General features: G+C 37.5%; 1 protein-coding gene across 1 annotated transcript; it reads left to right on the top strand.

Annotated features, from left to right (window-relative positions):
• The first annotated feature begins 3,961 nt into the window (after positions 1 to 3,961).
• Positions 3,962 to 11,458, top strand: stx7l (syntaxin 7-like). Its single transcript, XM_062437533.1, has 10 exons — positions 3,962 to 4,009; positions 5,838 to 5,931; positions 6,120 to 6,189; positions 6,449 to 6,539; positions 6,667 to 6,804; positions 8,368 to 8,414; positions 8,519 to 8,609; positions 8,746 to 8,818; positions 9,754 to 9,836; positions 10,217 to 11,458. Exons 2-10 carry the CDS (start codon positions 5,847 to 5,849, stop codon positions 10,310 to 10,312), a joined length of 774 nt encoding a protein of 257 aa, XP_062293517.1. The 5' UTR covers positions 3,962 to 4,009; positions 5,838 to 5,846; the 3' UTR covers positions 10,313 to 11,458.
• The last annotated feature ends 1,540 nt before the right edge of the window (positions 11,459 to 12,998 follow it).

The raw sequence follows: 12,998 nt of genomic DNA, 5'->3' as shown, positions 1-12,998 counted from the left end.
ACCTGCATGTTACATGTGTTGTTCTACCAACTGTAAGTAAATAAGGTAACATTGCCCCAAGGCAAGGCCAGGTGTAAACAGAAAAGGTTTACTTAGTAGTATATGCTTTTCTCTGATAGGTTCATTGTGAAAATCACATTGCTGGAATAAGGCAGCTAATGCAAGGCTATAATTTAATGATATATTTGCAGTATTTAGCATAATTCTGGTAGCTGGTAGCTAGGGTGGACAGTATAGTGCTGTCTCAAAACAACCAATTGTTGTAAAGAGGTGAATTGTGAACTGGAGGGAAAAAATGTAATTTCATGCTCTCTACAAATGTAATGTACATTGCATTTTGTAATTAAACTGTGCTGTGTGTGTTTGTGTGTTTAATTTTCTGAGTCCAAAGTGATTATAGGCAAAATTTCCACAACAGTGACAGTTAGGAAATATAAAACAAAAGATAAATAGTAGCAGCGCACACACAAACCTGCAGTATGCTCTTTACTGAATAATAAATGAATTACATTAATTAATAATGTGTCACAGCCCCTTTGGATGTCCTTTGGGCCTGTGCTGGGCACTCTGGTGTGTCTCTCTTTCTTTGTGTCTCTCTCTCTTTAGATCCTGATTGGTTGAAGCACGGGGCTCTGATTGGAGACAACTACATACACCTGGCCAGTGTTGTGTGGGGGTTGATAAAAGCCCCGTCTCTCATTTGGTCGGGCTCTCTTCTTGAGGACAGCAGCACCTTTTTGTTCTGTTGGAGTTACTTTTTTGTTCAGTTATTCTTTTGTTGCATATTCAGTTTAGTGTTTTGGATTATTGTAAATAAATTAAATATTTCTTTAGTACCTCTTAAAACCGTGTGCTTCCACTGTTTTGATACGGCTTTTGAGCCAGGTCGTGTCAAATGACAGACACTGAATAGAGATGGCACAACATTACACAACTTATTTTTATTGATTTATTTCTCTCAGTGCATTGTTTTAATGTTTCAGAGTGAGACTGATAGACACAGAAAAGTTATCAGAGCTGGAATGAGAGACAGTCTGCAGAGATGATTGATTATCTGTCAAATTTGAGGACATAAGTCGTTGTGTAATGAGTCAGCGGCTTCTGTCCATGATCCTGTTCTGGCAATAAGGCTCAGATAAGCACATATAACTTGAGACCTAATGGCCCTCTCAGCTTTTCTTAGTCAGAGTGTCGATTAAGGCCAGGCAAGCAGAGGATGCACTAAATGCTGATGTAGTTGCACAGCGTCATCTTATAATGTCAATTGAATTGTTTGTGTTTTGGAGGGGGAAAAAAACATTTTCAATATTGCCTTGTAGCCAAAACAAAGAAATCTGAAGCCACGCAAAAGCGGCTACGTTTGTTTTAGGATTGAGGTGGTCGCTGACAATCTCCATCTCAATTAAAGATTCTGCTACTGTGTGTCCAGGTTTGTTTTGACAGCAAACATAACCTCTTCTAAGATCTGTTGGTCTGCCAAGATCCAAGATTAAACTGTGTTTATTGAAACTGACTCTCTATTGTGATTTACAGTTACTCTGCATAACAGTTATCCATCTAAACAGGAGATGCAGTTTACAATATAGTAGCAGATAACCAATGTTAGAGTTTCTTTAATGAATATGTTCTTCATCTCATAGAAAACCTGGTCAAAAAAGAAGCAAACACAAAAAGTGTCACCTTAACTGTTAGTATTATAATATAACATATTTAGAAGAGCCAAGCTCTGTTTACTAATGGAAGGAAAAACTAATAGAAAACTTGTTTCTTTCCCATCCATTTTCTAATGATGCACCTTAAATATGTGACTTCAGACTGCTTAGTGTTTGCCTAGATGAGTTATTTCTCCAATTTGTGCATCACAGTTGAGTGACAGTCTCTATGTCCAGTCACTCCAGTAAGTACAGGTTCTGCCATTATTTGTAATTTTCCACATCATCTTACAAAAACAGGCTCTGTGCTCCAGACACGTAATGCTATGATGAGGAGGGAGATTACTGCCATCTACAAGTTCTGCCTCACTTTTTGGCTGCTAGAAATTAAGCAGTAAAGTAAATGTATATTGGAAATGTATTAAACTAAAATGACAAAACAAAAACAAATCTAATAATTCATCTATCCACCTCAAGCCAAAACACCCCCCTGGCTACAATTGCTAACTATGGACCCACTCAAACTTTCCTCTGCCTCCTCAGCCAGGACATTTCTGTTCAGAAGGAAAATCCTGCTCAGCTACTTCACAGCAACCTGCTACTTTCTGCGGTGTAAGCAGCCCAAAATATTCCCTGTCCTACTGACGTCCAGTTCAACCCGTTCTCTTCCTGTGTGATGTATTTACAACACTGTCCAAATCCTTTTCACAACTTACCCTGCCAAGGAAACTTTATGCCTTGTGCGTCACAGCAGCCTGTTACTTCCACATCCTGGTCCAACTCTAACAGTGTCTGCTCTAGCATATACAAGCTAACTCCTGTCTGCTCCCTGATCTCATCCTCTCATGGCTGCCTGAAACTTATTTCCTTCAATCTACGGCGTAAAAAAGAAGATGATGTATAATGTAGTTTTCAACTCTTGAAGAAATCAAATGAGGCCAGTGGTGCACTACAGGGATCTATTTTTGGTCTCCTTTAATATATTATTTTTTTGAAAAAATTATATTTGTATGTTTCAAGTTTTAAAATAATGGTTGTGACAAGTTTAATGCAGATTTTGTTTTCTTCAATTTTATACAGATGCACTAAACAACAGGACATTCACTCAGCTGCAGTTAGCTGTTGATATGGTTCAGTTGTGAGAACTTGGGCTATATTCTTGTACAGGAAATGCTGATCTAATGCTGTTCTCAAGAAACAGGGAGAAGCTCTTGCAACACAGGCAGATACAATTAATGACTGTGTTAAATGTATGATAGTGCCTGCCAACATCATGCTAAGAGTCATTATTCTTTGCTACATTTAGTCATTTGCCTTTGCCTGTATTTGTCCAAATGTTGACAGAGTATAAAACATGACTTCATGAAAAGCTAATTTAAACCATATTTTCCCATGGAAAGTCAACTAATTATTTGATGTTATCTACCTGTGGACACTGAGCTGCTGTACTGAAGCAGTTGAATTTAATGTCTTAGTTAAGGGTTGGACAATCAGGCAACAACTCTTACTGACAGTAGGGAGAACAATACTAATTATCGTTTTTAACATTTTTCCATGTTGGTGATTTAGTTTTTTTAACCGACAGGCTGCTGCTGACAAACTACTTGAAGTGTTTTATTTGCATTTTACCCATCACCTAACTGTTGGCACACAGAGCTCACTGGATCCAGTGTAATTATACTAACCATAGATTGGATGATACATTATATAATTACCTTTGCTGCTTCAACTTATATTTCCACTGTTTCATTCAGAAACCTCTCTTCGGTGGAGGAAGACAAACAGTATTGTAACATTAAATACTAAAACTCTTATTTTAATCCAAGTTTTCTGATGATTTTCCTACAATGAAGCATCATTGTGGCATTTACAGTAGCAGCAGCAGTGCACTGCTACTGCACAGCAGCAGGGGACAGGTACTGCATGGATTTTGGTTTTGATACTTTTCCAGAGCTGGGGAACAATCATCGCCTGTCACTAGTAAATCTGCAGGAACCCTGGCTTTTGCAAAAGACTGGCAGATGACCTGGGGATGCAGTTTAGCTTCAGCCAGCACCTTAGGAATGCACAGATTATAATAATTTTAGCCTAAAATAAGACCACAAAATGAACCCTATCCAATTAAAATAACCATAGCCTATATAATATAATACTGAACGTGTTTATTTTGACTAATTGTAAACACATAACTAGACTTCTTGTCTTAATCTTTGTTTTCTTTGTTACTTTTTGCTTCTTAAAATCTTTTCCTCGTCTCATGATTTCTAATCATCAAGCCCTCGGCGCTACACACATCATGTGACGGGGGAGTGTCAAAAAGTCAGGAAACAAATCGCCGCTGCGAGTCTCAAGAAAAGGTAAAGTACACACTTTTACAAAACTGAGCTGCAACATTTAGGACAAATTAACAATACTTACACATTATGATGATGAGCGCGATTTTACTAAGGTGTCACATTTTAGGGACGAATGAATTGATTTGTTCTTCGGAAAACGAGAAAGGAGAACCTTCAAATTGTGCTGCGACTTTGTAACTTGCTGACTTCTGCAGAGCGCTGCATGTTTGATTAATAAAGCTTAAATAAATCAGATTTAACCCTGGTAAACGTGAGTGGATCATACGTGAATAGTGAGCATTTGTGCATTCTTGTTGTTACTGGAAAGCTCCTGTGATTTCCGCATTTGGGAAAAAAACACGTACAGTGGGCCTCCACACACACACACACACACACACACACACACACACACACACACACACGATCAAACAGTATAATTAATGCAAGAAGCACGGTTATAAATGTCTAATGTTGTTTTTAATTAAAATCATAAAATGTACCGCTATTAGCAGTGGCAGGGGTCATGATACAGCCTCAGTTCCACTTTCCAGGTGGTTATTTGCATACTGGCCATGGTTTCAGTCCTCTTGAATCAACAACACAGGAAGTCACAGGAAGTCTGCATGACTGGTTTATAGTAGGCTGTCCTGTCTTATACTAACTACTTACAACAAATAAGAGCAAATGCTTGATTAGAGAATGGATGATAGAGAATTACATGTTAAAGACACTGAAAATGAATGGCTACGTACATGTCCTACTATCTGTTATAAATGACACTGTTTTATAACCTGGAGTCTGGTTGACATATGTGGCAACAGTTCTATAGATGGCCAAAACTACTAGGACACGCCTGTGTAATCTGGTCTAGGACTGTTTTTTCAGTGTATCCCTCTCTACTAAAAAATGTGTTGTCTTGAGTTTGATGTTCGAGCGTCATTGGGTAGAATGACCCTAGTTGACGGTTTTCAAAGCCAAATGTTGAAGAGTTGTTTTTCCTTAATGAAAATTAAGGTGTGTACTTAATGGCAGCACGACCAGTTTGGAGACAAATGTGATCCATTATGTATTTCACACTTTGCATATGTGTAGATTCTAGAAGAGTTGATGAAATTGTATGATTTGTGAACTAATAAGCTGAATTTGTTTGATGAAAAAACATAGACACAAATTATTATTTCCATGGAAGCATTTTTGATATGTCTTAAAACATGTCTGAGTGGATTTTGAGTTGAGAAATGTAATGCCAAAGTATACAGTGATACAGACAACACGTGCCACTGATTATGGCAACAATTTTAGGAGGGCCCTTTCCTGTTTTTACATAACAGTGCTTTTGTGGCTGAGTGGGAGTAAGTCCTTGTAGCCATGGCTCTAAAATAATGTTGGAAAGCCTTAACAGAAGAGCGTAACATGTTTTAGAGATATATTAATTCACATAATTGTGGAATAAAATTCTCAAAAATGACTTGTGGGAATGTTTAGGTGTCCACATACTTTTGGCTGTGAAGTGAAGCTCTAAGACATGTCCATGGTGGGATTAAAACTTGTGACTGACATGAGAGTTATGATGCAACTAGTCCAAGCACAAGGCTATAGGTGAAAATAAATGATCACAGTGGATATCATTTGGTATTTTATACATGAGAAGATTTGAAAGTAGGCTGAATAGGGTTTTTATGCCTACTTGAAATCAGGTTATATAAAAGAAATGATCCAAAACAAAACAAGGTATATTCTCAAACCAGCAACATGCTAAAATAACATCAGTAACTAGGGCAATGACACCTCTGTTTGACTTGTCAATGAATTAACTGACAGACGGTGTTGTTGATGTGTGTCCTCACAGATCTCCATCATGGCCTACCAGGCTGGGATTCCAGAGGAGCCCAGCGTTCTGGTTAACAACATCAGCTCCAACATCCATAGGCTGACACTGCTGAGTAATGCTCTCACACACACACACACACACACACACACACACACACACACACACACACACACACACACACACACAGAAGTCGTCATCTTCACCTGCAACATTCAGATCGCAGCCATAGTGACAGCTTACCGCATCCAGTATGTGAATTGAGTAAATAAACTATATCTTCTTCACTCTTTTCCTCTCCAGCCAATGAGCTGCAGAGGGCTGTGTCTCAACTGGGAACGGAGCAGGACACCAGCCAGCTACGACACTCGTTGTGAGTTAAGGGGACTCATTTATGATATACTGTATGTTAAAATCCATACATCAATACAGATACAGCTTTTTAAACCTGATAACACCTGACACAAAGTTTTTTCAGAGTAATTAACTGCTGATTATTTTTATTGCAAGTAGCCTCTTTACTACCTCTCCTCTCAGTGATCTGTCTATCACAAAGCCTATTCAGTCTTTTTGTGCTTAAACTGAATGAAAAAGATTCATCCTGTTTGACATCTTTTGTCTTTGGTTACCAGGCAACAGAAACAGCAGCAAGGCAACCAGCTGGCGAAAGAGACTGACCGACTGATCAAGGCATTTAGTGCGCTTCCTGTTAGCATAGATCAGGTATTGAACTCCTTGGTAACTTTGTCTTACACTGTTGTTCAAAGTCACCAGGGTCAGACAGTTAGGTCCAGCTTAACTTTGGTGGTGTCTAATATAATAATATATTTGTTTTCTATGTGTCTTTTAGCGACAGAGAAAGATACAAAAGGAGCGCCTGTTAAACGACTTCTCCGCCACCCTGAACAGCTTCCAGACGATCCAACGCCAGGCAGCTAACAAAGAGAGAGAGTTTGTGGCCCGAGTCAGAGCCAGCTCCAGGGTGTCGGTTAGTAACCTGCTGTGACATGTAACAAGAATAGCAAGGTGGAGCAGAGCCTTCAGTCTCTGTGGCCTTACCACACACACCACAACACTCATGCAAGAAAACTGGTGTACAAAATGTGAATTAAATAAATTTAGTAGTTTTTTATGCACTTTAGTAATAAAAAAAGATCAGTGGGGACAGACATACATTTGAATAAAAGACTCCTTGCAAAGAAAGTTGATAATATGGACATACAACCCCAGCTGGATGCATGCCCAGGAGGCATCAAAAAAAGGACAAGAGGAGGTTTTCTACAAAGTTTTTTTAGTGTTGTAAATCCCCCCAAAATGTAATGACGTAATGTTTGAAACATGAAGCAGACATCCGTGTGAACAAAAAGCAGATTGCATGTACCAGACAGAAAAATTACAGCTCCACCTACAGTTAGAGGGTCACGTGATATAAAATAACACAAGTTAACTACTAAAAAAATGTGCATTTTTGTGAATATGTGTGAGGCAAGATTATTTTCTATCATACTAATAATAATAATAATAATAATTATTATTATTATCATTATTATTATTATTATTATTATTATTATTATTATTTCGCAACATCTCCCACTGCAGCCAGCTGATTCTATAAAAGAATCATACCAAAAAGTAATTGCAATACATAAATGTCTTATAGGCTACATCTCTATCCTTATTATTCTCAATACATAGTTATTATTCATAATAATTTAACATCTAGTGGATTAAGGGAAATGTAGTGTTATCTTATTACTGTATATGTATTGTAACTGTTATTTGATTGTGTAATGTACACATCTATATTTGTATTCTATGTCCCTGATGAAGCATATCGGGCTCTCTGGAACTGCCAACTTAAGAACTGGTTTTACATACTTCCCCAGATATCTGCCTCCTCGTGTATCTAAATTATGCAGCACATACTGTGTAATCTTTGTGAAAATATCTAATTTTTATCCATCCTGAATTCTGGCAGCAACTTTCACAAAATATGAAAAAAACAAACAAACAAAAAAATGTTACCTTTTTAATTTTAAAAACACTATTCCGCTATAGTATATTTTTGATGTAGAAATAAACAATTTAAAATTATATTTCAAGAGTGGTACTGTTGAGCCTTTATTTGTTGTTGTTTTTTAACATTTGTAATAAAAATCGATGCCAGTAGTCTGGAATAAAACTGGAATAACAAATAACCAATTTATTTGAACTGAGAGTTGTATAAACTGTTGATCCTACCGTGCCAGGCACTTAGATACTGACTCCCTTGAGAGCGCCTGCTTGCTTGGCAACTTTGTTCCCTCAACGCTTATCTCACTGCAAAGAAAAGTACCTGTGTCTGCTGTGTTCACACTGATAAGCAGGAACAGTTCTTTACTGCTTTGAATACTTTGTAAATGTTTTTGGGAATGAACTTTTCTGAAGCTACTGACTCAAAGTACATTTAATGAGATATTAGGGTGAAGGGCACTGTAGGTACTATAGCATCCTGTACCTACTAAATTATCACTGTACCTGTATTCATAAACCTCTGAATGTACCTTAACAGGGAGGCCAGCCTGATGATAGTTTTGGAAATACTTCCCCTTCACCAAGGTTGGTCTTATATTTCTGTTTATTATTATACTTTCTTGTATTATTTTAATCTATACTCTCTTATAATAGTATCATCATTATTATTATTGCATTTGCTCCTGCAGTGACTCTCAGCTGCAGGTTCAGGCTGAGGCCATCACTGAGGAAGACCTGAGGCTGATCCAGGAGAGAGAGTCGTCCATCAGGCAGTTGGAGGTACAACAAAAATAATTAAATGTGTACATCAGCACGGCCACTAATATATAATGTATCTCGTCATTTGTGTGTTTTGGTGTTCACTGTGAGGTCAGACGCATACATTAACCGCTTTTCTTTATGTCCATTAATTCAGTCTGACATCACAGATATCAATGACATCTTCAAGGACCTGGGGATGATGGTCCATGAACAGGGAGACATGATAGGTGAGCTCCTGTCACTAACATGTAGATGTTCCTTTATTAATGCAACTGCTTACAACTGAGACATCCACTTACTTTTATCTCAGTATATGCCACCTTTTAAGCCAGAACCCGCCTAGACAATAGCAGTATTTATTAATGTAGGTATTCAGACATTCCAGATCTTTATAAAATGACTTATGGAAAAGCTGCAGTATATTAATTCCTTAATGCCTCAAAGTCACAATAAAACAGCATTTTTAAGGCACCATACCTCCTTAGTTTTATACATTTTTTTGTTGAAACCAAAAATAAGGGCAGGACATACTCCAATGACATATCAGAGAAGAAAACACTTTTATTTGTTGAAAGAGGTAGAAGGATAAACTGAGAAAAGAACTGTGGTTGTTTTAGTGGAGATAATTAATATGTATGCATTTATTAGGTGAACAACTATTTGAGTGCTTTTTCTGGTGATATTGTCTGTTAGTCAGTTACCTCTTGTTAATTTCTGTCATAAATACAGTACCTGTTCTTTGTGAGCTACATTATTTACTGCAGTCAAGTCAATCCATTTTGTCTATATAGCCCAAAATTTCAAATTTGCCCCAAAAGGGCTTTACAATTGACACCCTCTATCCTTTGATAGATACAAAAACAGACATATATGCAAACATATATGAAGAATATTATTTTATCCAACCAATACTGTGCTTACCTGGTCTATCTCCTTATATATTATGTGAGCAAATACGATTGTGTAGATTTTACCCTTCTGACCACCTGTTGCTTATAAAAGTGTGTGTGTGTGTGTGTGTGTGTGTGTGTGTGTGTGTGTGTGTGTGTGTGTGTGTGTGTGTGTGTGTGTGTGTGTGTGTGTGTGTGTGTGTGTGTGTGTGTGTGTGTGTGTGTGTGCGTGCGCGCGCGCTTATGTGTGTGTGTGCTTATGTGCTCTGCAGACAGTATAGAGGCCAATGTGGAGAGTGCAGATATGAATGTCCAGAGGGGCACACAGCAGCTGGCTCGTGCTGCAGATTACCAGGTAAAACACAACAGGTCAGACAAGATGATGGACAAAAGAGAGGAAAGACAGATATACAAAAAAAGGAACAGCGAGAGGGGGAGGGGAGAGAAGTTCACAGAATAAATGTTATAGAAGTTAGCTGGTAAACTAGTGGAGAAGTCTAAACAAGATTGGTTGCTGGAGGCCTCTCTGAGGGAGCAGTATGTGCACATATACGACCCTTCGACCTCTTTCACTCACTTTTTAGTCAGTTTGCTTGAGTAAATAAGAGTTGGAGACAGAGGCATTGAGAAGAAACATAAAAGAAAAGATTGGTCACAAATTGTGACTGTGTACTGATTATATTTTATACTTATTTATGACTTGAACAACCACTTTGTGCTTTCCCCCCCCTTAAGCGGAGTTCCCGGAAGAAGATATGCATCCTGGTGATAGTGTTGGCTGTAGTTGCTGTTGTGGTAGGACTCATCATCTGGGGCGCTGTCAAAAAGTGAAGACTATACCTCTCCTCCCCCTGTCCTGTTGAGTCATCAGCCTGGACGACAGATGGAAACAACATCCTTCCTCGCCTACGCCTCATTGGAACTGTCTGTCTTTTATTTGATTATATTTTTAAAATATTGTCGTCCATCCTCATCGACAGGACTGCACTCTTCACTGTGAAACAAAACTAGCTTCGGTGGCTTGATTTTGATAATGAGTTTTGATTGAATGATTTGTCTGATTTAGGCATGATTTACGTAGATAGGAAAGGTTTTAGTCGGAGGGAAGAGTAATCACAGGTGGAGCATTGTTCATTGGCAGCCATTGGTGAGTTAGCGTAATGCAGTACTCTACATGATGATACCCCCCTTTTTTAAATTACTTATCTGATGTACTTTAAGTTATAATTAATTAAAATGATTAGTTAATTTCTATTCAAATTTATAATGTTGTATAACAATCATAAATCAAGACATGTTCATGTGATTACGAGAGTATATTACACTATAAGCCAATCATTCCAGGTAATTATGAGAAGATTTTTTGTTAAATAGCTAGTGAGCTAGTGACTGCACAAATCGTTAACTACATAGCCCTGAAGACTGGATGTCAGAATTTTTCATCTATATTAACAGTTTTTATTAAATTAAATATCACATTAGAGATGACTACGCACAAATAAAGTAAGTATAACATGTAAATATGACAGGCCAGGTGAAGATGTAGTTTTATTTTATGGTTTGGTTTAACCTGCTTTGCTGGGCTGGTGCACTGGTGTATCCATTTTCTGGCTGATTAGACCTCGTTAAAGGTTGATGGTGGCGGGAGCTACATCAGTCAATCATGGTCCTGAGAAGAGATCTAATTAGCCAATGCAAGTGAAAACATCGCGTGGGTGTACTATTGGTGTGTATTTCATTCATGGAGAGTTGCACAGTCAGTTTCCACACTTTTCTGTGGCTGACCAACTACTTTTTTTAATATTCCTGATATGAAGAAACCAAAACTTTGAATCATCCAAAGTACAGTAAGTTCAAGCAAACACTAAATTGTTTGCCTCTACTTTTCTATCCAAATGTAAAACTATGATCATATGTATATTTTTAATAAAAAAGTTTTAGCTGCCTGTCATGTGATGAATAAATTACCTGAATATACTTCGGCTGCAGTGAGAAGAGTGCTTTTTGACTACAGTATTATACAGTAACAATATGCATCAACTGTTTTCAAATAATTACCATTAGATTTGTTTTAACTAGTAGAACCTATAACCAACAGTGCTGAAACTGATCGTTCATTCAGTAGTTTTACATTCAAAGTTAAATGAATGAAAAACAGGCAGTGGACCAGTTGCTTTACATATCATTTGGTGCTTAATTAATTAGGTGAAAGTCACTCCGAAGAAACAAAGTTTAAATGTGTCTTCAGAGAGTTTTATTACCATGGCAGTCCTACTATAAAATCACTAGTCTCTTTATGAGGGGAGTCTGAAGAGCTGTTTTTCATTGAAAATCATTTGCCTTTGTCAACCACCGTAGCTATAGGCATAAAAACCACTTGGATAGAGTTAGAGAAACATCAGGTTTTGGGTTAAAATTATCACAAGATATTAAGGGGAAAAAATCCCAGGAAAGTGTGTATTGGAGCAGTGACATGTTCTGTCTGTCTGTCTATTGATCTGTCTCTGCTTAGTTTAGGTACTATGGACAGGACAGCATGTACACATGCACCCTCTACATTGCAACAGACATCGTTGTGGACAACTTGTGGCACGGAGTCCATTGTGTGTCTGCATGTTTTTGAAAGAGACACTTTCTGTTTGACTGTTTCAATGGTATTGATCTCCATGTCTTCATCTTTCTGACATTGAACCACATGCCACATGAACTAAAATCCATATTTGCTTGTGTGGGTCAGAACATGTGAACACTATAGGCTGTGAAGAAACATTTATGGTTCAGAGATGATGTTTTACTCCACTAATGAATTTAAAAGGAATACCTTTGATAGTCTAACGCATATAGCTGCATATTTTGTGTGGTACTTTTGGTAAGTGCATCCATTTGTTTAACATTTAAAGTGATAATTAAGTGGAAAGAAATTTTTATTCTGAAATATTATATATCTATATTTATAACATTGTTCTCATCTGTATTTTAGGGTACCAGCTCGCTAACAGTAAGTAATATACCTTGAAATATTTTTAATTGATCTTTGTTTTCACCTTGTGGACAAACAACTCATTTCTTGTTCACTATGGAAGCTTTTGAGTAATTTTTTTGCTTCAACTGTTGGCCATCAGTCACCCCTCAGCGGCACTTTGACCCACCAGTATGTTAATGCTGAGTACCTTGAACAGCTCCAGGATCAGGACTCTGGACAGCAGCCATGAGCGTCACCACCTCATCTTCAGAACCCGAGGAAAATATACAAATTGCATATGTTTCAAGTAAATTTATCACATTTACTTTAAAAAATTCAACTTCAGAACTTCATCTTTTTCCATATTAGTCTATTTTATTTTCCATCCATTCTTAATGATTTTAGTGCCCCCTTTGCCTGTAAAAAAAAAAAAAAAAAAAAGAAGCTACGGTTGCTGATGAACTACAAGGTCATGGTCTTTTCGTATATTTCTGTGGGATCAGGTTGCTATAATCTGCTTAGTTTTTATGGCTCTTAGTTAAGTTTTGCACTTTT

The sequence above is a fragment of the Scomber scombrus genome, chromosome 17 (assembly GCF_963691925.1).
Source record: "Scomber scombrus chromosome 17, fScoSco1.1, whole genome shotgun sequence".
NCBI classification, from domain to species: Eukaryota; Metazoa; Chordata; class Actinopteri; order Scombriformes; family Scombridae; genus Scomber; species Scomber scombrus.
Note: the sequence above shows the minus strand (reverse complement) of the source record. Positions and strands in the feature narration are given on the sequence as shown.